The sequence below is a fragment of the Gigantopelta aegis genome, chromosome 4, assembly GCF_016097555.1.
Source record: "Gigantopelta aegis isolate Gae_Host chromosome 4, Gae_host_genome, whole genome shotgun sequence".
Classification (NCBI taxonomy): Eukaryota; Metazoa; Mollusca; class Gastropoda; order Neomphalida; family Peltospiridae; genus Gigantopelta; species Gigantopelta aegis.
This window is the reverse complement of record NC_054702.1, coordinates 110,178,016-110,204,563: the sequence shown is the minus strand read 5'-3', so window position 1 is coordinate 110,204,563 and position 26,548 is coordinate 110,178,016. Positions and strand designations below refer to the sequence as shown.

General features: G+C 35.6%; 1 protein-coding gene across 8 annotated transcripts in view; it reads right to left on the bottom strand.

The window, feature by feature from the left end:
* The window catches only part of LOC121371744 (kinectin-like), a 44,916-nt gene extending 22,890 nt beyond the window's left edge, over positions 1–22,026 (bottom strand). For 6 of the 8 annotated variants that reach the window (XR_005957827.1, XM_041497863.1, XM_041497859.1 and 3 more), the window contains exons 1-18: positions 21,993–22,026; positions 20,761–21,734; positions 13,941–14,086; positions 13,666–13,738; positions 11,505–11,761; positions 10,884–10,921; positions 9,897–10,065; positions 9,176–9,418; positions 8,453–8,557; positions 7,977–8,116; positions 7,460–7,571; positions 5,478–5,573; positions 2,929–3,021; positions 2,392–2,448; positions 2,028–2,102; positions 1,813–1,905; positions 1,313–1,408; positions 1,040–1,117 (exon numbers count right to left, since the gene is read on the bottom strand). Coding sequence is in view for 7 of the 8 variants with exons in the window: in XM_041497863.1 (XP_041353797.1) it covers positions 1,040–1,117; positions 1,313–1,408; positions 1,813–1,905; positions 2,028–2,102; positions 2,392–2,448; positions 2,929–3,021; positions 5,478–5,573; positions 7,460–7,571; positions 7,977–8,116; positions 8,453–8,557; positions 9,176–9,418; positions 9,897–10,065; positions 10,884–10,921; positions 11,505–11,761; positions 13,666–13,738; positions 13,941–14,086; positions 20,761–21,493 (2,604 nt within the window). In the remaining variant the exon portion in view is untranslated. Of the gene's footprint in view, positions 1–1,039; positions 1,118–1,312; positions 1,409–1,812; positions 1,906–2,027; positions 2,103–2,391; positions 2,449–2,928; positions 3,022–5,477; positions 5,574–7,459; positions 7,572–7,976; positions 8,117–8,452; positions 8,558–9,175; positions 9,419–9,896; positions 10,066–10,883; positions 10,922–11,504; positions 11,762–13,665; positions 13,739–13,940; positions 14,087–20,760; positions 21,735–21,888 lie in introns of all 8 variants that reach the window. The other 2 variants (XM_041497861.1, XM_041497866.1) reach the window with 2 other exon arrangements.
* Between the last annotated feature and the right edge of the window lie 4,522 nt (positions 22,027–26,548).

The window sequence follows — 26,548 nt, the reverse complement described above, 5'->3', positions numbered from 1 at the left end:
TATAACTCTACCAGATGGTGACCAATATTTGACAATCAAGCTAATATATAACTCTACCAGATGGTGACCAATATTTGACAATCAAGCTAATATATAACTCTACCAGATGGTGCACAATATTTGACAATCAAGCTAATATATAACTACCAGATGGTGACCAATATTTAACAATCAAGCTAATATATAACTCTACCAGATGGTGACCAATATTTGACAATCAAGCCAATATATAACTCTACCAGTACCAGATGGTGCACAACATTTGACAATCAAGCTAACATATAACTCTACCAGATGGTGACCAATATTTGACAATCAAGCTAATATATAACTCTACCAGATGGTGCACAACATTTGACAATCAAGCTAATATATAACTCTACCAGATGGTGCACAATATTAAGTTGAACACAAAGCAAGTGTGACTAAAATGAGCTTAATTTATCACTTCATATAACCTGATTTTGATGGGAATGGGTCATACCATGTCATTAAAAACTGAGTAAAATAACGCTATGTATGTCCGTTATCTTATCTGCCCAGGGTATCTTGAGATGTGTCCTATGGCAAAATTTTCTTTAAAAAATACTGTTTATTTCTACCCATCATTATCGTGAGCACTTTTTTGGGTCCTTTCATCATCGATGATAGCGACCTTTAACTGTATAAATGAATAATTACCACTTTAACTGTATAAGTGAATAAATACCACTTTAACTGTGTAAGTGAATAATTACCACTTTTACTGTGTAAGTGAATAATTACCTCTTTAACTGTATAAGTGAATAATTACCACTTTAACTGTGTCAGTGAATAAACACCACTTTAACTGTGCAAGTGAATAATTACCACTTTAACTGTGCAAGTGAATAATTACCACTTTAACTGTGTAAGTGAATAATTACCACTTTAACTGTGTAAGTGAATAATTACCACTTTAACTGTATAAGTGAATAAATACCACCTTAACTGTGTAAGTGAATAAATACCACTTTAACTGTGTAAGTGAATAAATACCACCTTAACTGTGTAACTTTACCTTTTCTAACACTTGTTTTGTATCAACAGATTCTTCCTGAGATTTGGCACTTGACTGTATCTGGACCAATTGTTGTTCCTAAAATAAACAGTTATACCAGTGTATTGGTCACATGTAGAAAGTTAAGAAAATCCAGTAAATATTCAATTGTCGGTGGTGATACAAAATGTTAATGGTAGAAGAAAATGTCAACTAACATTCATATCATGGAAAATTACACTAATTACATACCTAAAACTTAAAAGACCTATTTTATAATACTGTAATACTTACTATTTTTTCTAATTTTGTTTTATATTCCTTAATTTGTTTTTCATAAGTAGAATTGACTTTTTCCAATTCTTCTATTCTTTCTTGGTGTTTGACAGTCTGCAAAACAAGCAAAAGAATCAAATTAATCTGATATGAATAAAATATACTTCACATCCCATAAAATACATCATTTTCGCAACACTATATATTGACAACATGAAGTTTACCCAGAAACATACTCTGGCAGACACCCCATGGAAGTGATCAAATTTAGTCCTGCCTAATATTAGAAAACAAAATGGTGCTAACAAATCCTTCACATACCAATATAAACAATATGTCAAACAAAATAATAAAACGAGTTTAATCATAAATTAACTTCCTGGCAAATTCAACAGGAAAAATATTTGTCATATTCAATTTTAATTTGGCCAACTGTTAAGATCCTTCATATTTGATGTTAAATGTCACTGCGATGACAAAATCCTGAGAGAAGTCTGATACAAGAGCTTAAGCCTTACCTTTTGTGAATCACCCATAGCTTGCTGAAGTTTATCTTTCCACTTCTTTTCTTCTGATTCTATACTGCTTTCCAGCTGATGTAATTTGTTTTCCTATAAAAACAGTGAGAAAAATGACCAAACATTGAAACAAAAAAGAGACGAAGCAATTTAATAGTAAAAGTAAAAATATTTACTAGACAATGTTAAACATAAAAAGCTCTAAATAAACTCACTGTTTCTTTAACAACTGTTTTGTAGTGTGTATTTTCTGACTCCAGCTGTTGGATTCGACTTGTTTGTTCAGAAACCTGAAAATAACCAACATTTCAGTTTTAATACAAAATTATTTGACAAATAATAACTACAAGTAATTCTAAGTATTAAGAAACTACGGCATCATGGCCACAATTTTATGAGGCACAATTAAAAATGTTACTGTTTTATTATCCATGTACTAACATAAATAAAAATAAACTAAAATCAACTACAAAGCCAATACATCAATAAAACATTGTTTTAGATTATCAGATACCTAATCCTATGTAACAGATTGGAGGTTACTAAAATGGTGAAATCAAAGGATGTAAATCAACTTACTTTGGCTGTCATCACAGATGCTTGCTTTTCAAACTGCTTCACCCACTCTTTATGACTCTGAAAAAAGTAAATGATCAAATGCTACAATGGCATTTCATGTTATTCAAAATATCCGAGTAACAAAACAAAATTGAAAACAAAACTTTTTATTTTCTTAGAAAGAAACATTGCGGAAATAATTTAAATCAAATTCATTTGAGCAATACCATAGCACATAAAAGCACACAATTGTGCCATGAAATTTCAAATGGAATAAAAATTATCATACTTAGTTATTTTGCTCAATAAATAATTTATCCGATTGTTAATAAATTTATCATTACCTTAATGGCCACAGACCATAAATACAATATTATGCAAAAATTATTATCAAACACACAAAAAGAAAATAGAGCATCCAAATGTTATGAGACAATAAATTAGGCTAACTAAATATGTTTGCAGTACCACATCACCTATTAACATTTACCACACCAACAGCAGTGATAACCTCCTAACGTAATATTAATTTACTATATCCAATACAAACCTACTCACCAGTTTCTCATTTACTTTAACACTTGGGAATAGCCTCTGAAGAATTCCCTTGTCGAGTGATTCGACGTCACAGACTTCTGATGAGACCTTTTCCTATTTAAAAAAGAAACCATATTACATAGTAACCAGATTTAATTTTTAGTAAATCTTTCCTAAGTTACCTCAATAGATATCAGGTGGGATTTTTTAATTGCGAAAAATATGAACCATAAATATTAATAACATTGTTTTCCTTTTTCTTAACCATGATGTAAAAAAACAGTTTTAATGCTTAATCATGTCTATTTACAAATAAAAGATTAATAATAATGATGATGATGATAAAAATTTACAATAACAATAATAACTTTATTACCTCTCCCCCTCCATACAATGTTACAAACACCTATAGGCAGAGTTATGAAATTATTTGTCACGCCTCAACAAAGGCTCAGGTTAATGGATTAGTTTATCCACATTCGCCGAAGCTCATAATCATTATTCTTTAAGTAATAACACACAAAAATGTGTAAGCAGTAAAACAGAAAACTAAATATGAATAGCTATGCAGGGAATTTATAGCAAAAGAAAAAGATAGAGAACAAAAAATAATACTATGGTAAGAGATCTAGCAGGATACTTAAGTAATGTTTGTAAACACTTCTTATTAGTGGTTTGTACATTTTTATCCTGCACCCCCTGTTGGTATTAACCAATTATACTGTGTTTAAAGAAAAGCAAACTGCTATTAGAAAATTATTGCCTGTCACATGACGTCCAACTGAGACTAGATTTTCAATTGCATATTCTATGTTGATCATTTTAATACAATATTGTGTTTTGGTAAACAAAATAAAAATTATGTATTCAATTAGAAATTGTAAGTCATGACAAAGCTAACATCTTAAATGTTTTATGTCATACTACAAAACCATGTGTGTACAACTTGAGCACATCGAAAGTTAGGAATAACTGATTTTCCTACTGTTATTGCCAGTTGCAGGAAAAAACAAGAACAGGTTAATGACTTAGCTTATCGGGTTTATTCTGTTCAGGATGAATGGGGAATTCCATTTGGCACGCCTTGCAGTTTCCCATTCTAACTGTCACTAAATAAAGCTGATAACCTATGCCATAAACCTGTTATTCTCTATGTAAATAATAATATTTTTGCAAAAAATTATATGAAACCCAAGTAATTTGACATTTGAAGAAATGATGAGTGGGTGGGTGGTGAATTGGCAAAAGCTTTGTGAAAAAATGAAACATGCAGCTCTGATATGTATATTCATGCAGTTATGTTCTAGTTGACCAGACAACATTTTGTTAACACTGCTCATTATCTGCTGTGCAAGTTTCAGAGATCACAGTTGTCAGGGTTTCTGCCAGAGGGTAAAACGGGTATGGTGCCATACACAAATTTTTTGGCAGATATAATTTTTTTAAGTTAACTTTTTGACAAAATTAATTACTCTTTTTATGATTGGATGATTTTCTTAACCTTAACCCTAAACATGACCCATTTTCTTTCTGGGGGAGGTCCCCCATACCCAGTTGACTATAGTTGCATTCAATTCTATAGCGCCATAACCAAACATTTCTTTCTGGCAGAAACACTGGCTGTTAATTTTTTTTCAAATTCTTAATTATTAAATATACCATATTAAAAAAAGAAGTAAAGTTTGTTTTATTTAACGACGCCACTAGAGCACATTGATTTTTTATCTTATCATCGGCTATTGGACGTCAAACATATGGTCATTCTGACACCGCTGTCGCCACATAGGCTACTCTTTTACTACAGGCAGCAAGGGATCTTTTATTTGCACAAACAATGGCCTTTGTTGAACCAGTTATGGATCACTGATCAGTGCAAGTGGTTTACACCTACCCATTGAGCCTTGCGGAACACTCACTCGGGGTTTGGAGTCTGTATCTGGATTAAAAATCCCATGCCTCGACTGGGATCCGAACCCAGTACCTACCAGCCTGTAGACCGATGGCCTAACCACGACGCCTACGAGGCCGGTTATATACCATATTAATGCAGGAAAAATATTCAGTTTACATGTAACCAATTTTTTAATTGATTAGCAATAATTTCTGAAGACAATCAGAAGTTAGAAGCAATAAAGAAATCCAGTCAGAATTTGAATAGTAGCATCAATTAGCTAAACTATGAGTTTCAGAAATTAAAGGTTAATACAGATCAGACATGTTAGTTTTCTTGGTTGTGCTTGCATGCAAAAATATGAAGATATAATTATTATCTTCATAATAAAATTGTATTTAAGAGATGAAGATTGGTTGTCAACATTTCACATGCTATACTGATCAGTTTTCTCAATTCTGCTTTCACAAAAACAACTGTAGCAACTGAAACGTCAAGACCTAAAACCATACAAAAATAAACGAACAAACACAGACATATACACACATACAGAAAATGGTTGCTTAGTTCTATGAAATGTTAAAAATTCTAAAATAATCATGTTAATAAATTGATAAATGGATTTGTGAATGGATGACATTTTTTGTTTTTTTTTGTTTACAACATTAAACATAATTACCCGAACAGATTTAACAGCACTATCAACTTTAACAGTTACAGCTTTTTCAGCCTGTTCTAAAGCTTCCATAGCTTTCCAATTCTTTTCTCGTAATTCCTGAAACAGGAATGATAAATATCAATGCCATTTTCAGTTTTTGGTTTTACCAATCAAAACTAGTATTCTGAGAAGTGGATGTGTATATTTGTTGACAGAGTAATATATAATTACTTTAGCTAAACTGAATATTACTTTGCAAAATAAAACTAATAAATTATTTTTCAGTAAGCCAGAAACTTTAACTGTCTGTGAACTTTGTGTGCAATATCAAAAACATAGCAGCCCTTTTTTGTAGCTTGAGATTAAATATGTCTTAACATAACAATAATAAAAAATGGTCAATGCTTGAAAATGGAATTCAACATAAAAATTAGAGACATTAACAATTAGATATCTGGGTTAAAATGTCAAGTAATCTTCAACAGTTAAGGAAGGAAACGTTTTATTTAATGACACACTCAACACATTTTATTTACGATTATATGGTGTCAGACATATGGTTAAGGACCACAAATATATTGAGAAAGGAAACCCGTTGTCGCCACTTCATGGGCTACTCTTTTCGATTAGCAGTAAGGGACCGTTTATATGCACCATCCCACAGACAGGATAGTACATACCACAGCCTCAGTTACACCAGTTGTGGAGCACTGGCTGGAACGAGAAATAGCCCAATGAGTCCACCGATGAGGATTGATCCTGGACCGACCGTGCATCAAGCGAACGCTTTATGACTGGGCTACGTCCCGCCCCTCTTCAACAGTTAATTGTTCAGTGGAAATTTGACATTCAGACATGTTATTAATGCCAACATTAACAGTATAACAAGCAGGTTAATTGTTCAGAGGAAATTTTACATCCAGACATGTTATTAATGCCAACATTAACAGTATAACCAGCAGGTTAATTTAAACACACAAGAAAAACACACACAAATGTTGTTAATTTAAACACACAAGAAAACACACACAAATGTTTTAGTTTTAAGGTTTCACACTAATATAACAGATGGCAGCTTCCTCAACAGTCAAAATCAAACTCATCCAAAATGGTTATAAAAACTATGAAGATATGCTTCTACAGTCCAGCCAGTTAAAATGGCCATCTAGAAATCTATGTATAAATCCTGGAAATACATACTTGTTAGTTATTATTCTTTAACTAACAAGGCAAGTGGATTCACACTATATTGTATCATAAAGCAAGATGAGGGAAATCTACATATTTTCTACCCATTCACCACTACAGTCTACACTAAGAGAAGTGTGCTCGAGGGAGAGAAAGGGACGAGTATACTTTTATAACTTATGCAAACTTAAACATTTACTAAGCAAAGTAATCTTTACAATTAACTTTTTTCTTAAAGTAAAATGCAAGTTAAATAAATTATTCTTAAACCATTGTGGGCTGCTGTAACTCCACCTACCATTGTAGTATTATGACTGGTTAGTCAATATTTTAAAGGGACATTCCTGAGTTTGCTGCATTGTAAAATATTTCCGATTAATAAAATATTTCTATGATTAAACTTACATATTAAATATATTTTCTTGTTTAGAATATTAGTGTCTGTATATTCAACGTGTTTCTGGCCATCTTAATATTTGTAACAAGCCGAAACTGGATTTTGTCTTCAAATAATGTTGCACGTACAAAAAAAATTATTTTAGAAAATACGTTTAATATACAACCACTAATATTTTATGCAGAAAAATATATTTGATATGTAATTACAATCGTTAAAAAGTCTCTGTTAGTCGATAACATCTTAAAAATTGCAGCAAAATCAAGAAAGTCCCTTTAATGGAAGGAAGAAATAGGAAAAAGATATTATGACTAAAACAGAAACAAATCAGGTTGAGTGAGTTACAGCTTTTACTTCTTGAGCGACCTTTTTTAGTTAAACAGAATTAAAATCATGATAGGAAATCTTTAGTACATACATTATTTTTGTTCTTCTGAGCATCCAACTGTTCCCCTAAAGACGACAGCTCAGCTTTTGTGTTCTGAAGTTCTGTCTTCAATTTGTCAATTTCTCCAGTCTTCTCAGACAAACTAAAATACAAATAATCACAGTTACAGAAGTGTTTAAAAGTCAACACTTTCCCATGCAGTAATAAATGGAATTTTTACACACAAATTACAGTAGGTGTTCTGCAGTAAATCACAAACTCACCCACACCCTATTGCACAGCCAAATCTCAGTTGTGAAGCATAGAGAATAAAGTATTACAATATAAAACTAAATTCAGTACTTTCTAATCAACAATACTTTTAAATACTTCAGTACTAGCTACAGATTTTGCCAGAATCATTTAAAGCATTCTTTATACAAAAACATGAAACAAAAACATATTCTAAAAAAGAATCCTGAAATCCATGCAACAGTTACTACAGATGCAAGAGTAAAACAAGGAGAGCTAATATCAGTGTCTTTTGAAGCACAAATTAAAGTCTCACATTTTTTCAAGGTTTTCTACATCTTTGTTCACATCTCCATTGACAGTTCCAGCAGGTGTGGTCGTCGTCTCCGCTTTAGTCCGATTCTCCTTCGTGACCTTCAACTCCTCACTCAGAGAGAAGTTCTTCTGACGCAAATCCTACACGACCAGTCAAACATTGTGAACAAAACATAAATAATTCCTCAGACCAATCTCCGTGTATTAATGTTTTTTAACACTACAGGACTACACACATTTTGTTATGTGATCTATAACAATATACAAAAAACCCCACACCAAATGTTTTTACCTTCTTTAAAATCGACTTTTGAATGATGATGGATACTACAGAGAAGACTATTAATAAGGTTCCCAACCGAAGAATGAGTTCCAAAACATATAAATTCTTTCACTTAATTATAATCTTCAGCGTTATATGAAATCCATTTTTATAAAATATAAAACTAATTTGTCAACATCCATGAGAGCAAATACCTGTAATTGTTTTTCCAGTTCTGTATACCTCTTGGTAGAATCAACCAACTGTTTTTCCAAATTCTTCACATTTCCTTCTAAATCAGACTTCTTTCTTTCTGTCTCCTTTAAAAGAAAAAATAATTTAATTCAATAACTCTGCAGGAATCATTCTGGACAGAATTTATGAAGCCTGTTTATCTAAATGTAGGTATTGAAGCATAGTAAATGTATGCAGTTACACGCATGTAAGACACATCACAGACTTTATAAATTCAGCCCTATGTTTTAACATTTTCATTACAAACATTTGAGTATTGATTAGCACTTACTATTTAATGTTATGAAATTGTGCTGTGAACTGAAATGTGCGTAGCAAATCATGACGTGAAACTGAACAAATGTTCCCAGTTCTGATGCTTTTTACAAATGATTTTAAGAACAAGTATTTGTGCTAAAGAACTACTATTAGAATTTAATTTTAAATTTATTTTGATGTGCATAAAATTGCACACATGATTTTCTGAAGTTTACTGAATTTCAAATGTCATTAGTTTCTGCTTTGTGATTCAGTATATGAGATTACTATCATGTTTCAAAGCTATTGGCACATACATTATCTGTAGCTTTGATTTCTAGTTTTATAATACATGCCAACATTTATAATTTAAATGTTGACAACATAATATATACCACTTGTTTATATTTTTTAAATGCTCTAATCGACAAATTCAATTTAATTACCCGTAATTTTCCTTCGAGTTCTTTAGAAACATCATTTGCCTTCAGATGAGTCTGAAGTTCTTCAAGTTTCGTCTTGAGGGTTCTCACTTCATTCTGAGCTGTGCCGAGAGCTTCAATTGTTTTACGAGATTCATCGCTGGCTTTGCGTTTCTCTCTCGTAAGACTTTCATTGTTGGCCTGTGACTTTCTCAGCTCTTTATTCACTTCATCAAGTTTCTTGGACAGTAAAGCAGAAGCATCTTTCTGCAATAAGAAATATTAACTACATTAATAATCAGTTCATTTTTAAATAAAAGAATCAGTTAAAACTTTTTAAAAAATCCAGAAGTCGGTACATCAGTACAGAAAGAAAATGAAAGCTGCATAAAGTACATTAAAAGAACAGAAAAAACATATCTGATTTAAAATCATTAATAGCTGCGACAGACAACTTTTACATTACTTGATTAATGACATCATAGACATGCACTTGTTATGTAAATACAATACTACACAGACATATTTTATTTTAGAGCATTAAATAAAAATGACTGGTTTTATATCATACATGAAAACAAAAAAAACATTTGGTAAAAACTTGTTTATCACTTTAAGCAAAATTGTTACAATAGGTGCAAGCAACTAACTTAGGATAAATCCCTAAACCACTATTGATAAACATCTTCCAGTCTGATCAACATCCAATTTGAGAGCATGGACTGTGTTAACAATTGTTTGTTACCTGTTCAGATTTAATTTTTTTCAATTCTTCTCCAGATTTAGCAAGCTGCATTTCCAGAGCTGACTTGGATTTTTCTGATGCATTCAGTTTGACCACATTGCTAGCGAGTTCCTTTTCCATGATTTGAACTTTCTGTTTCAAGCTGTTCACTTCAGCTGTAGCTGGGACTCTGTCAAACATTAACAATATGTTTAAACATATTACTGCATACTGAAAAAAAACCCTATACAGATCAACAATAAACCAAATCTAAAATTTTATAACTTAACTATTCCAAATCATAACAAGTATTCTGCCAAAGCAATATATTTCCCGTACCGAACCCAATACATTTTTGTATCTTCTGAGGTTAAGGACCATAATTTTGTATCAAAAATGGGTAAATTGCATGAATATCCTGCCACCACTACCATACTCCAATTATAGTGTTTTTAAGCTCTATCTCCCTCTTTAGGCAACATTATTACTGTTAGTAAAATTGTATTAACTTATAGTAAAGTAGGGCTAGTGAATTTTTAATCGTGGCTAGTAAATATTGAAAATCACTGATCCCATGGCTAGTGGGGATCATATAAACATTCTAGAAGCGCTGCATGAAAGTCAAACTTGATCTTTAACTGCACATGATAAAGCTATATGCAAAATGTTTTCTCATAATCTGGCAATACAGAAAAACAATTCAGAGGAATATAACAGACACAAAACCGTTAATCCACATTCAGTGGGACCAGTAAAAGACTAATAATGTAACAATCAGACTTTGTATTGAAAAAGAAGAAGTGGGGAGTGATTATTTTCTCTAATTAGCTGAGAAATTAATCAGAATAATAACTCCACTTAAACTGCACGGCATGGATAATAACAAAACAACCTAGTGGATTTTAGAATTTTGCAGCACAGAGTAATTTTTCAGTTAACAAGCATAAAATCAAACAATGTTTGATATTAGAAATAAAAAATACATTTTTGTAACAGCTAAATACTTACGCTGCTTTAGCAATAGTGTCTGTCAGTATCTTCTTTTCCTGTAATGAATTTTTTTTATATTAAATGAAAATAATAGAATATATCAAAAGATAAATTATGTGTATTAAATAAATAATGTCAGTTAATGAAATAATGGCTGTAAACAAAATATGTTAACATAATAACATGGTTATTTGCATTACTGGAAAATCAGTATAAATCATAAGAATTTAAGAAGCAACATGGAATCCATCAGCTTATTCAGCTGGCTATAAGAAGCCAACAAAAGCTACTCTTGAATGAGAGACTTACAGAGAATACTTTAAACAATGAGTGTAAGATACAGTTATTAATGAAATTAATGCAAGCAAGATATTAATGCAAAAAATGTGTCCAATGTATCCAATGCAATAATTACGCCTCATAATATTTTTAACCAATGTCACCACCTATTAAAAAACCCCAACAAAACATGTGCATCTATTAGAATGGAAGTGCTATTTTATGTCATTAGAACAATATTGCACAAACGTAAAAGAAATGAATCTGGACAAGCGAAAATTGTTGTTGTAAAAAATTAAAAGATTAGTGTATATAGCATTTTGTAAATGAACTGTTCCTGTGTTATGAACAGGTGTTCACCTCTTGCAGTTTCTGGACCATGCCGCGGTCGTTGGACTGCTCGTACTGGTGGATGGTGGTCTGTAGACTCTTGATCTCGCGCTGATGCTGCTCGTGACTCTGCTGCATGCGTGCGTGCAGGGCCTCAATCTCACGCGCCTGATGCCCCACCTTCTCCTGGTAACACTTCTCCAGGGTAGATAACTTCGTCTTCTCAGTCAACAACTGCTGGTTAAGCTCCTTCATCTTGCTGTTGGCAGACATCGCCAGCGCTTGCTCTGTAATGGGTGTTTTATCAATATTTATTAATGGCAATGATTCTTTCAAGTAAGTATGACAGAACAGAAGAGATGAATGTGGGTTTTGAAAAAAAACCGAACCACCTAAAAAAAACCCAGAAATTTTTATACTGGTGGTCAGTTACCAAAATTGGTCCTGGGGATAGGGTTGCACAATGGCCTAAAATGCTGAAACCATATTGTAAGTTTGAACAAAAAATATGGAAAATGTTGAACAGTGAAAAAACAGGAAACCCTGTGCATTATGATTACAAATTTGGAATTCCAGAATTGTTCATCTTTGCCAGAGGGCCTGTATTTCTGAAGCCATCTTAGCTCCAATATGTCGTAAATCCGCTTTAAGTGACTGCGGCAAACATAGCGTATTTTCGAAATTGTTGTTACTCCTAAATATTGTAAATATATCGTAGATCCTATGACAGGTTCCTATATGGCATGGCAGCTTACTTCTTATTTCATGATGATGTTAATGATAATGACGAAGATACAACAGCCCAGTTTTGTAAACAGTTTTTCAAGATAATATGTTGTGACAACCTTAGGGCCATTCAAATATTACGTAATGCTCAAAGGGGTGGGTGCATGTTCAAATGTAATGTTGCGTTACAGGGGTTGAGTGAGTGTACTGAACAGCGTTACGTAACACATCTTTTTATTACTCAAATATATAGGGTTTTTTTCATAAACACTGTCACGGCTATCTTGTGTAAAACATACACATGTATAATAATCATGACATTTGGTATAGAGTGCCCTGCTGCCACTTAAGCTACTCATACCAAAAAGCAACAATGGATCTATTGTATGCACTTCTCATAGGCAGGACATACCATGACATTTGATGTACTTTGTGGGGAATAGAAAAAAAGGACACATTGCTCCTCAAATGGGTATTATCACAGAGTTACATCCCCTTAATACCTCAACACAGAACTGTAGCTTTGGTCATACACTATAACAAAACAGAAGACAAATTCCTTTTTATCATTATTTATCTTCAGAACTGGCTATGATTTATAGTAAAAATGCTATCATGTGAATTAGGGTTGTTTTTGTAAATAATTTCAGTTTGGTTTGACGTAAAAAAAAAGTAAAAGTGTTTTGGAAATAAAAAAAACCAACCCTATTTTTGTGTGCAACTTACAAATCAATCAGTTTAAAAAAAAAAAAATTGCAGTAAATTCCATAGCATGAAAAAAGATGTTTTCTGTGCGACAGACTATAGGTGGACATAGCCAAAAATATGTTGATTCAGATGACTATATTTTAAAGCTATTCACTTGATATTCCTCATTTTACAAGAGTACGAGGGTAGGTGGATGAGTTTTTTCAACATTTCTGGGGCTAGGCGGGTAGTCTGTAGCCTGCTTGAGTCAGCACTTCACGCGGGTGATAGCAGGTTGGGGCAGTAGCCCGCCTTAAAACACAAAAAAGAAGAAGAAAGAAATGTTTTATTTAACGACGCACTCAACACATTTTATTTACGGTTATATGGCGTCAGACATATGGTCACGGACCACACAGATTTTGAGAGGAAACCCGCTGTCGCCACTACATGGGCTACTCTTTCCGATTAGTAGCAAGGGATCTTTTATTTGCGCTTCCCACAGGCAGGATAGCACAAACCATGGCCTTTGTTGAACCAGTTATGAATCACTGGTTGGTGCAAGTGGTTTACATCTACCCATTGAGCCTTGCGGAGCACTCACTCAGGGTTTGGAGTCGGTATCTGGATTAAAAATCCCATGCCTCGACAGGGATCTGAACCCAGTACCTACCAGCCTGTAGACCAATAGCCTAACCACGACGCCACCGAGGTTGGTACCTTAAAACACATGACCTATAGTATAGCTGCAAATGACAAGTTAAAAACGTAATCAAACCTTGCTGAAGAGACCGCTCTCTTTCTTCCAGCTGCTTCTTCAACAAAAACATTGGGTCTCCTTTTTGACTTTTCTATAATGAAAAATATATATTAAAAAACAAGCCTACTATTTTATGTGTTCAGTTATATTATTTCAATCAGTATATATTAAAATACCCACATTAGAATGGCTATAAATGTAATTAATAAGGTTTTCCAAATGTCAAATACAACTTTAAATAACAGTACTATGCAGGTTTGTTAAATGAAAAGAGTTGAAAACTGGAAACTCACTTTGTTCCAGTCCTTGCTGCGAGCATCAGAACCTTGACGATTCAGCAGAACATCAATGAGTGCCTGAATCTCTTGACTATTCAAAGTCGCACTCTCCACAGTGGCCAGCAGACTAGTGCCATTCAACGGACGACTTTCCTCTGAAACTATCAAAAACAGGCAAACGTAACAAAAAGTCTGAGTACTGCTAAAGCAATACATGCACCCAAATTTTCTTATCTATATTCTAAGTTCAAGGGCCATAACTGTGAAAAATTGCAAGGAAAGTCAAACTTGGTCTCTAACAATACATCATAAAGCTGAATACAATGAGGCATTGTGAAAGAAACAGAGGTCCGGAAAACAATATGTGGGATAGATGGACACACAGAAGGACATAGACAAAACCTACAGTTTCCTCTGGATGGACTAATAATCATCATGCCTCCTAAGTTTTCCGTAAAGCCCTATTAATTTTAACCCCTACCAACGGCAATGTATTGCTGTGCCCTTAATCACCACTTGCCTTTGATGCCCCTCAATAAATCAGATCATTGGTCTTAATGTTATTGGAAAACTACCTTTATTCATGTTGTCCTGGAAAACTACTTGAATTTCCCCCATCAACAAATACAGGCATCGAAATAAGCATTGTGTCTGGTAACCCATTTACAGGTTACCACAAAATATAGCCTGGTAACCTATAGGTTACCACAACTGTATGAAGTAGAAATTAATTACTTTTAACGTCCTTACACGTGTGCCTGATGATTATTTTAGTTGATGCTGCTAAAACGCGGATTCTGAAATTGTATCAGTGTGTGTGAACATTGGTACGAGAAACGAAATCTGGAAGAAAATTTATCTAGTGGGCACTGCTTAAATGCAGATTGCCGAAATTGCTTGCAATTGCACAAGTGCCCTCGAAGATCGATGCAATTTCGTACAAGAAAACGAAACGCCGTAGTAAATTCATCTAATGGACGCTGCTAAAATGCGGAATGACAATAATTGCTTGCAATTGCACAAGTGTGTGAGAACATCAATGCAATTCCTTACGAGAAAATGAAACTCGAAGTCTACATTGCCAGGTTTACAGTATGAATGAATGAATGTTTAACGACACCCCAGCACGAAAAATACATCGGCTATTGGGTGTCAAACTATGGTAATGCAAACAAATAAAGTGATGATCAACATCAATATAAGAATTCGAGATTTAAATAAAAACAGTGTAAAGCAAAAATACAAATATCAGATAGATACCGACTTTTACTCAAAATTTTGCACCACGGTGAGGTTACAGCATGTGCAGGGGTGCCAGGTTTACGTTCGGAAATGAAAATACCGTTAAGGTTGAAAGTTTTGTCTTGAAAGAAACACCGTTCTCTACTTTTCTTACATGTGGTAACCTCCTGGTAACCTGAACGACCGTACTCTGACTTATTTTGATGCCTGCAAATAACTAAACACATTGAAAGTTATAGTTTTGATTGTGGGAAGTTAAAGTTTCGTAAATGCCAACATTTACAATATGCAAGTCAGAAACTTTTGATCCGGAACCGATGTCCTGAATTAGGTGCTGTGGCCAAATTTATCACAGATAACTGCTAATGGCGCTCATGACACTGTAGGTAGCAGTATACAGTGAGCTCCCTTGTGTAACCTGCCACAAAAAGTATCTGCTTCTTGTTTTTGAATAGTTGCATGTTTAAAGGCTAATTATTTGGAATATGAAGTAAATTCTTAGGATTAGTGACAGTCAAGTAGTTATTTTTAAAACTTACATTTTTTTTATTTTTTTTACCAGGAGTGCAAACTGTTTGTCTGTAATCAGGTTTGAAAAAACCATGATTTTTTTTTAAAATAAAACAAATTATTTGATTTTTTTTGTTTTTTACTTTAATTTGGAGCTTCTGAATTGAATACTTGCTCCCTGTTAAATATACTACTCAAAAGAATTTAAGGGTCAGACGATATTTTCGACATTATTTTCTGAATGTCAATTATATTAGCTAGACCATAATGTCACGCATGGTATTGTTCCATTTTGACGAAAGTGGGTCTAAGCAACCCATAAATGAATTAAAATCCACTGTCATTGACACTGTCGACTAGTTCTAATGGCGAAAACATGCTTACATTTGCACGTAAATTAGGGCGAAAACGAAAGGTCTGCTAAGTGCCCATAACTTGCTTTTTCACAAAGCGCTTCATTTGCACGCTTTGCACGTGTATTCCATGTTCCCAATGCTGAATTTCCGTATAATTGGAGCTTGCGTTCGTGTACGGTGCACACTCCAAATTCGACAATGGTACGACTTCAACTGACTATCGAAGATCGAGGAAGGGCTATTGCTTGGCTTCAGGATGGCAATACGCAAAGAAATGTTGCTCTGAGACTTGGTGTCAGTCAGAGTGTCGTTGGGACTGTGGCAACGGTACCAAGCAACGAATTCTGTTCGAAATCGTCCACGTTCGGGAAGACCCCGAAGCACTACAAATAGAGAGGACCGCTACATCACCAATATGGCTCTACGTCAACACACAACCACTCGAGTGTCTGATCAAACCATACGCAATCGTCTGAGAGCCAATAATCTACGCTGCCGTCGCCAGGCTGTTCGACCACCACTCCTACCACGTCACAGAACGGCCAGACGTCACTGGTGCACGCTTCATCTGTGGTGGCAACGTGTTCAGTGGGGTCGAGTGATGTTCACTGATGAGTCCAGGTTTAGTCTCCAGTTCAACGACGGTCGGGTTCGTGTCTACAGACGTCCTGGGGACCGCTTCGCTGACGTTAACGTTAGACAACGTCACCGGTTCGGTGGTGGCAGCGTCATGGTGTGGGGCGACATCTCTATCCACCACAGGACCCCCCCTCTATGTGGTGGATGGCAATCTGAATGGAATCCGCTATCTGAATGAGATTATCCGGCCATTGGTTCTCCCAGGCCTTCAGCAGATTGGCGGCGGGGCAGTTCTGCAGGATGACAATGCCAGACCCCACCGCGCCAGGGTGGTAACGGACTTTCTCAGACAACAAGGTATCGCCAGGATGGATTGACCAGCATATTCGCCTGACTTGGCCTGGGACGAATTAGGCAGGAGAGTTCGGGATAACCATGCCCCTCCGGCCAACCTTCCTGATCTGGGTCAACTTCTTATGGCAGAGTGGCAGGCCATTCCCCAAGAGTTCTTCAGACGTCTGATCAACAGCATGAGGCAACGATGTATCGAGTGTATTCGCGCCAGGGGTGGATTCACACACTATTAAACGAATGTTCTAATGTGTAAAATCCATGTTTGACAACCTTCAACTTTGACAGCATGTCATGTGACTTTCTTGTATACAGTGACGTTTATTTGTGGGGTTTTTGTAAATATGGAACAATAAATAAAAAAATTGGTGTAGTTTACATCATCAATCTAATACACTCTGAAACTTATTTGGTTATAAATTTTTGACCCTTAAATTCTTTTGAGTAGTATACATGATTTGGAAGCTTCACTGCATTCTGAAAGGAAATACCTCGAACATCTAGAAATGAAGCAACAAAATAGTATTTTAATACTTTTTTGAACAAAAACAATGTGTTCTCAGTGTCGCAAACGGTATGTCCTTATGTGTTTACTTGCCAATGTCCAAAACAGTGTACCAAGTACTTAAATAGTAACTCAGTAATCCCCTGAATGCAAGATGCCACATCTTTTCTATGCATTTTAGGGATAATCGAGTTAATGTATATAAGTACTTAGTGTTTAGCCAGGATGGCTATATACGGTGATTTGACACGTGAAGTCAGTGACTTCAAGTCACATCTGTTAGATCTGACTCTAGAGCATCCCCAAATTCATCCAATTTACCACATTGAAGCAGAGTGGCTTCACTTGACACCTTCTATTGTGTTGATCTCCCAGGATCATCCCATCCATAGATTTAGGGGAATTGTCACTGATCAGTATGATTTGTTAGACTACATGGTGTTGAAATCTAATTGCAATTCAATTATAAATATATGTAAAAATAATTATCTAGCGCAAGTAACAATTGATTTTAAATAACACTTCATTTTTTGTACTGCAAGTTAATTGATAAATCACGTTTACAAAATAATCAATAAAAATAAATGCAATAATCATAAAAATCAAATGAAACAATAATAATAAAAAAAATCGAAATGGACGATTTTTTAGATTTTTTGGCAGTGATTTAAATCATGATTTAAATCAATGATTTAAATCAAACAACTCTGGCTGTAATAGGCCTGCTCTCCGTATTCACACACCGGGTTTCACTTGTGACAAAAGTGGGGTGCAACTAATCTGAGTAATTTACAAACTGATTTTGTAAAAAATTTAATTGCTAAACATTCATTCAAATGAGGATTTTGAAAGGTTTGATGAGCAAAGTTTATATATATCCGGTATCTGTTCGTATCGTAAACTACAATGTAATATTCTAGATATTAATATCATATGCAATAAAATGTTTCAGTCAATTAAAATCATTTCCAAGTCTGTTTCTATTACTGCTAAAAGTGACAGTTTACTGTTCAAAGTAAACATAACATTTTATTAAAATAAAAATTCAGAAGCAAGAAATATTTTAAGAATGCACTCTATACATTTTAAAATACATGTATGGTTCTCGAAAGATTTGACTTCCAATGTTAAATGTATACAGGAATAAAGCTAAATATTATTCTTAATGGCAACATTTGGAAAAACTTGGTTGAATACATGTTTTTACGATATTTCGTGTTCGAAGTAGTTCCAAGTGGAGAATTGTCTTTCCTGCCAGCTTTACGAGAGCTTTAAAATCCTGTTTCAAATCAATTTTATAATAGCTATTGTGCCACCACTGCTGATTACAGCTATGAATTTTGATTTTGAAGGCTACTGACTGGGACAGAAAAAACCTAATCAGTAAATTGTAAAAATAGTTTTAAAATTAAGTCCACATGTAGCATAATCAAGCCCGACATGCAGGCACATTTTTCACTTTTCTTTTTCATACCTGGACACTAACTACATGTATTTATTTAATTCAGATCAAATAATATTCTAACATACATGATATGAGTTGATTTATATTTTCCAAGTATTATAGCTTTTAAACATCATTACATGAAATTAAGATATTAGCATTTTAAAAATCAAGGCCAAATTTCACATTTCCTGTATAAATATCATTAAAACACATATGATTTTATAATGGCATAAAAACTCAGGATAGTCACTTTTAGCATATTGTACAATTTGCAGGGCACAATATTTTACGAGAAATGTTGTTCTGTTCACGTGTCTGTTACACAACTTTAAAATGATGAAAACCGCCAATCAGTTAAGTGGTGAACAATTACACTCTAAAATTAAAAGTACCATATATCAGTAATGAAAGTAAAAATCAGTTTGTTTTTAAATACGTTTCAACAACCAATGTAGCACAGAACCGTAGTTGAAGTGTTTTAGGATTAGGTAGGACTAACTCATCGGTTACGAGAACTATATATTCATGTAAACAAACAATCGGTTGCCCAAGTAAAAAGCACGTAAACTGAAATATTGTCCCCTGAATTTTGTTAAACAGAGGAAATTTTTGCTCATATATTAGACAGTATAGGGTCAAAACATGTTCCATACCATGTCCATTTTTGACTTGACATATGTGTGTGAATTTGCTTTCGAAATGGGATTAGGTCCAAAATATTTTAGCAACTTCAACACTTTCAGCAAAAAAGTGTCATTTCATCGGATAGATTAGAGCCAGACTACTTGAGTAACTATACAAAACCGTGTGTACGTAATGTCACATCCGTTCACTGGACTTAATATTCCACTTTTTGAAACAAACTTCATGAAGTTCTTAAGAAGTCTTTGCTAGTCTCAGTCATGTACAGGCATCGAAATAAGCATTGTGTCTAGTAAGCCATTTACAGGTTACCACAACTACATGAAAGTTAGAATTGAATTCCTGTTATCGGTACGACTAACAAAATCTGGAAGTAAATTTATAAGTGCAAGCAAACATCGTTGCAATTCCTAACAAGAAAATGAAACGTGGAAGTCTGGAATACACTGCCTGGTTTACATTCAGAAATGAAACTACTGTTATGTTGAAACTTTTGTCGAAACACTGTTCTCAACTTTCTTACATATGGTAACCTCCCGGTAACCTGAACGACCGTTCTCGACTTATTTCGATGCCTGCATATAGGTCTATAAAAAATCCCAAAGAGTAATAAACCTAAGATAATTTAATTTAAAGTCAGGTATGGCCAATACTGATATTGCAATTTTTATCTTTCCCGAGTGAACAAATGTTGTAAACCCAAGCCTTTGGCGAGGGACAGATAACTCCTCGTAGCAAGTTGGTTATTCTCTTTATTACCCATTGTCAATTTTTAATGTAAAAATTCCTCTGCAGTCTATAATAAAGCCATCAGCCTTTATGTTATATAATCTTACGTGCATTACATGACGTAATGTAAGTGATGTCATAGCATAACGGCGTTCTTTTTACAGCCAAATGTTTACAATACAAAATAATATGACTGTAGTTGCATTAGAAAATAATTACCATTTCATGTTTACGAAACAAATGAGTCAATTTTTTAATGTAAATCTTTGTATAACGTATGTAATCTAACTCATGAATGGAAAAATTATATGAATGAAAGTGAAGTTCCGACCATGGCAAGCAACCAACCAAATGCCGTGATTTTTAAGCCAGCCAATCAGTGACTGTAGAAGCAATCTATACACTGTGCATAGATCAAAAAAAATTATCATCTGGTATATTTCAGCCCACATGAGTAATAAAAGTAAATAATACCTGTTCCACTTTTAGCCTTAGAGCGTTTCTTATCAGGTTCATCATGCGACTTCCTTGCAGTCTCCACAGTGCGTTCTGCCTGTTTTTCTATTTTAGCAGCTTTCTCCTTAATAACCTTTTCTTCCACCTTTTCTGGTTTAACATCAGAACTCTTCTTGGAAGGTTTGTTCTGCTGTTCAGTGGTATGCTTATCCTTAGTTGCAGTTACTTTTGTATGCTCAGTTGTAACCTTTTCCTTGGTAGTACTTTGCGCATGTTCATGTTTCAATTCAACTTCATCCTTGGGAGCAATGGTTTTGTGCTGCAATTCTTTGCTTTGCTTGTCAGTAGCAATCAAGGGCTTCTCCTCTTTATTCAGAAGAATTGGTTTTTGAGATTTTTTGGTCTTTGATTTTTTAGTTGTCAAAGAAAGTGTTTCAGTTGGCTCAATAATTTCGGGTTCAATTTCCAAATTAACCATTTTTTGTTCAACCGTGTATTCTGTGTCAGAACCCTGACTGCCTTTCTCTTTTTCTTTTGACTTATCCTTCCCTTTTTTAAATTTTTTTTTATGTTCTTTCTCAGCTCTCTTTTCATTCTTCAATTTTAATTTTTCTTCTTCATTTCTTCTTCTCTGTTCTTCCAATACTTCTTCAAACGTTTTTTCTTTCATGGCAAACACAGATATAAGATAAATTAAAATAGCAGAGAGAACACATCCTGCTGCTCCAATTGCAATTATTTGAGGATCCATAATGGTAATGTTATAAAATTGATGAAAATGTTTTAATAATGTTCAACAGTATGAACAATAAACCAGATGGTAGGCCTACTAACACAAAATTGTGATCAACATTTAGGCAGGTGGTTGTTAACCACGCCCTTTGGTCTTGACGAAGTTATAGTCAATGTTCAAAACTGTATTTCACTGATTTTGAAAGTTAATGCCAAGTAATGTACTATTACGCGAAGATCGCAACTGGTTCCGTGAGGTTCTGCAAAAAGACAAAAGGTGCATTAGTTCAATCGTCCACGTAAGCATTTGTGAAAGTAGCAAGTCACTTGGCCCCAGACACCCGGCAAGTGTAAAAACACGAAATACGACACAGCAAAACACAAACGTATTGAAGGAAATTAATATATAGTTACCTTTAGCAATTTGGTAATGATTTTTTATAACTCTTTCTTATATCAAAGAATGGTAAAATACATACAATGATAATATTCTTAACTTAAAACTACGAAAACCTCACTTGCAGACCAACACACGACTTCGCCCAGGTCAACTTGTTACGTGATTTATGATTGGCTTATTTGTTGAATGGCTAGTAAATCAATTAGCCTTCCTCCCTGCCACGTTTAGACCTGTGGCATGTTTTAAAATGTTTTTATTTCTGAAGTATTTATGCATTGCCTCGAAACAAAATACTTGTTTTAATACACGTAAATATAATGATTGTGTGTCGACGTTTATTTGTTCTTCTGTTTTAACGCAACCGTGTTAAGATTAGAATTAATAATCCCCGTCTGGCGGGCACAATGTCCGGAACAGCTGAAGAATTTTAGATGGGCACTCGAAGGGTTGATGCTGCTTTCCTGATTATGTCAACACGTGGGATATCTTATGCTTTAAAAATAAGTTAACCGTGTTTTGTTCTATATTCACGTATTCCTGACATACTCAACTGCATTAAAGATTACCATGGATACATATTTTAAAATGTATGTTGCAGGTTGCTTTTTTTGCACATGACATGGGGTGGGGTGGGTGTCCTGAGACAGAGTAGTTCAATGATGGTTTTCTTGCCTGAGGCGCGATAGGTCGCAGGATCGATTGTCCTTGGTGAATTGCGGGGTTTTTTTTTTATGTTATAAGATCCCTGTTTAAAAAGTTTATAAACAAATATTTTATTTGAAAATTGTTGAGGTGTCCTATACACCTTTTTGGGAAGGTGGAGGTAGCAGGTTTACTCTGGACGAAGTGTTAAAATAACTATATATCATTAGTTTAGAATGTGCTGAAGAGTTGTTAAAGAAATTTCCATTTCATATTATCTATATAATAAATAGAAGTAAGTGCCATCTGGCTCCTAGATGGAAAGGTTTATGCAGAGTGCTGTATTCTTTGAGTTGGTGTTTTCCCATTTCAACCAGTGCCCCACGACTGGTACATCAAAGGCTGAGGTATGTGCTATTCTGTCTGTGGGAGAGTGTATATGAAAGATCCCTTGCTGATAATGGAAAAATGTAGCAGGTTTCCTCTAAAAGTTTGACATAAGTAGCCGATGTTGTTATTGTGTTGTTAAACAAAACTAACTTTTTTTTTAAAAATCACCACTTATAAGAATGCTTGTGACAGTCTTCGCCATGATGAAAATCAAGGTGAGCTGTCATGAAGTTTCAAATGAAATTCATAATTGTTTTTATTGCAATACTATAAATTTTCAGCTCTCCTAAAACTATCCAAGCAAGTGTAGAGGGAAGCAGGAGTGATCACTCACCTTCGCTGGCGAAGACTGTGTTACAATATTCATTCCAATGGAATGGTAGTATTTATATCAGTATGACGGCTCACAGCTTCTATAAAAGGGAGACGTAGCCCAGTGGTAAAGCACTCGCTGTCTGGGATCGATCTCCGTCAGTGGGTACATCAAAGGCTGTGGTATGTGCTATCCTGTCTATGGGATGGTGCATATAAAAGATTCCTTGCTGTTAATCGAAAAGAGTAGCCCATGAAGTGGCGACAGCAGGTTTCCTCTCTTAATATCTTTGTGGTCCTTAACCATATGTCCGACACCATATAACCGTAAATAAATTTTTTGAGCCTGAGATTCATTTGGGTAATTAAACTTTCTTTTGGATTTGTTTTGGTCATTTGTAGGAACGTTTCCCAATCTCGTATACTATTGAAACATTATTTGAAGCCTTTTGGGAGAGGGGCACACACTAGTGGGTGTGGAGGCAAAGGCCAGATTTGTATCTTTTTGTATACAAAGTAGGAAGAAAAACAAAACATTTTGTTATTACAGAACTTTAGTCTTTAATAATGAATATAAATATAGTATCGGACAGTTTTTAATTTGTTGTTATATAACATCGACACGTGTACACCTACAACAGAAGTCCAATATCTCGCGAATGACACTAATTTTCCTGTCTACAATTCTGACCAATGATAAAACTATTTGATTTATACACGGTGTAGTTTTTCGTACCGATTGGACCTGGGTTAGGTTGTTGTGCTTGTTGAATCCTGCAATACGTTAAAGGGACATTCCTGAGTTTGCTACACTTTTAAAGATGTTATCAACAGTAGTAACCAGGCCTGTGAAAGAGACGCTGCCTGGGATGACGAAGATTGCTGTTCGAGACGTTACTTGTTCAGCCATCGTCCGGAAATGCGCCACGTCTACACACGGATGCAGACAGTTGGGTGGTGGCCCATACAGTTACGCCAGAAACCGAGGGAGCTCGCCAAGGCCGGTTTCTTCTACACAGGGGATCACGATGCCGTCGTCTGTTACTGTTGTGGACTACGCGCCTACCGATGGCAGAGAATGGACGACCCAGTGATGGAACATTACAGACTGTCCCCGAGATGTCCCCATGTGAACAACCTGTTTAGACATTAAATGTTTTAGACACTTGTGTGCTATGTTTTCATGTTGTATGTTGTGAATAAAACCGTGAATAGCAGGTTTTGCTTTCTTATTTATGAGTAGTACCCAGGCCTGCCGGGCGCCATGACCTACTTTCCGTGACCTTGACCTTGATGACGTCACGTGACCTCGTCCTGCCGGGCGCCATGACCTACTTAGACTGGCCTTGACCTTGATGACGTCACGGCCTACTGTGTCGTGTGCAACGTCCTACTGGCCCTGACCTACTTAGACCGGCCCCTGACCTACTTAGACTGACACGAAAGAGTATAAAAAGGCTAGATACGGTTTCATTATCATTCGCTCGCCGAAAACGATCAGATCTACGTTCAATCCAGAGATGGCCTGTTCCACAAGTGATGAAGCGAGATGTCGTCTAGAACTTGGAACTAACGTCTACGTGGTGGCCAAGTTATGGAAAGGGGACACTGCTATTCACATAAGGAAATTTGACAGTGACAAGGGGAAAACTTTCCCCACCAAGCGAGGTATTGTCCTTAGTCTTAAACAGTGGATCGAACTGTGTGGATGTAAAAGCCAAATTGACGAAACAATTTCAGCATTAAACCAGGGGAAAGACGAAACATTGTTCAGACACCTTGGTGTCAACGTCCATGTCAGTGTCGACAAGAACTTTGCCGGGGTGGACCTGCGTCAGTGGTGGTGGTGTGAAGAAACTAAATCCGTGAAACCTTCGAAGAAGGGAATATTCCTTTCTCTACAACAATGGGAGAAATTGAAAGGCTGTTTCACAGTCATGTGTGACTTTGTACCAGAGCTGAACTCGATTGTGCCCTGCGCCATGCAAGACGACCATCAAAACCAGATGGGATTTCTTCAGTGTAACTTCTGCAACCCTAACGAGTGTCACCAGTGGTGAACGAGTTTTGTTTTGGACGAAGGTATAAAAGAATGGATTTATGGTTTACACTTCATTTGCTTTGCGACTGTGCTAGAGAACAGACGTGTTTTATGATTCTGACATTCTTGTGTCTTGTTGCACTCTATCTGGAACGAAGAAGATGGCATCGGGATATTCGAGCAGTGTTAGTAGCAGCAACAGTAGCGACGAGGACGACGTCTTGGTCTGCAAATGTTCAGAAAGACATACGATCAAAAGAGTGGCTACCAAACAAGAAGAACATTTCATGGATCAAACGGATGCTACACGTGACATTGGGGTTGGAACTGAAGATGGTGAAATCAAAGAAGCCACAGATCAAACAGATGCCGCCCGTGACACAGACGCTGCCTGGGATGAAGAAGACTGCTGTTCGAGACGTTACCTGTTCTGTCATCATCCCGAAATGAGACATTTCTATGCCCGGATGCTGACGTATGCTCGGTGGCCCATACAATTACGTCAAAAACCAAAAGAACTTGCCAAGGCCGGTTTCTACTACACGGGAGATCACGATGCCGTCGTCTGTTACTGTTGCGGACTTCGCGTCTACCGATGGAAGAAGACAGACGACCCAGTAATGGAACATTACAGACTCTCTCCAAGATGTCCTTATGTGAACAATGTGTTCAGACATTAAATGTTTTAGACACTTGTGTGCTATGTTTTCATGTTGTATGTTGTGAATAAAACCGTGAATAACAGGTTTTGCTTTCTTATTTATGTCCTGGGTCCATGAGTGTGTCTCTGGACGTGTCCCTATGGTAGTAACACTGGTAAAGGGTAATATTTTGGTAACGATGATTTTTGGGAGCTCGCACGATGAGATTTGTGCTTGGGAGGAGGGACACTGCTCATACGTATCACACACATTCAAACATTCCTGTACCATATCTTTATGCGTCATAAGGTATATAAGTAAAATAGTTTTGGAAAACTCGTCATTTGAGGTAGAACTTTCAGAGGAGCAACATGTCAGACCAGTACAAGTTATATGTACCCGACGTGGATAAGTGGACCCGTTTCTATGAACTGCAGGCAGAAGGTAAACTTCAACCTCATTTTCCAGTGCAACGTGGTGGGGAAAGTCAGATCATGTACAGTGTGGATCGATGTCTAGAACTCTACGATCCCACGTGGAAAAAAGAAAAAGAGGAACAGAACAAGTCCCCGACACCCAAAGTCGTCATGGTCTCCCCAACACAACAAGTGGTAGAGCAAGCCAAAGCCGATCTGAAACGGAAACAAC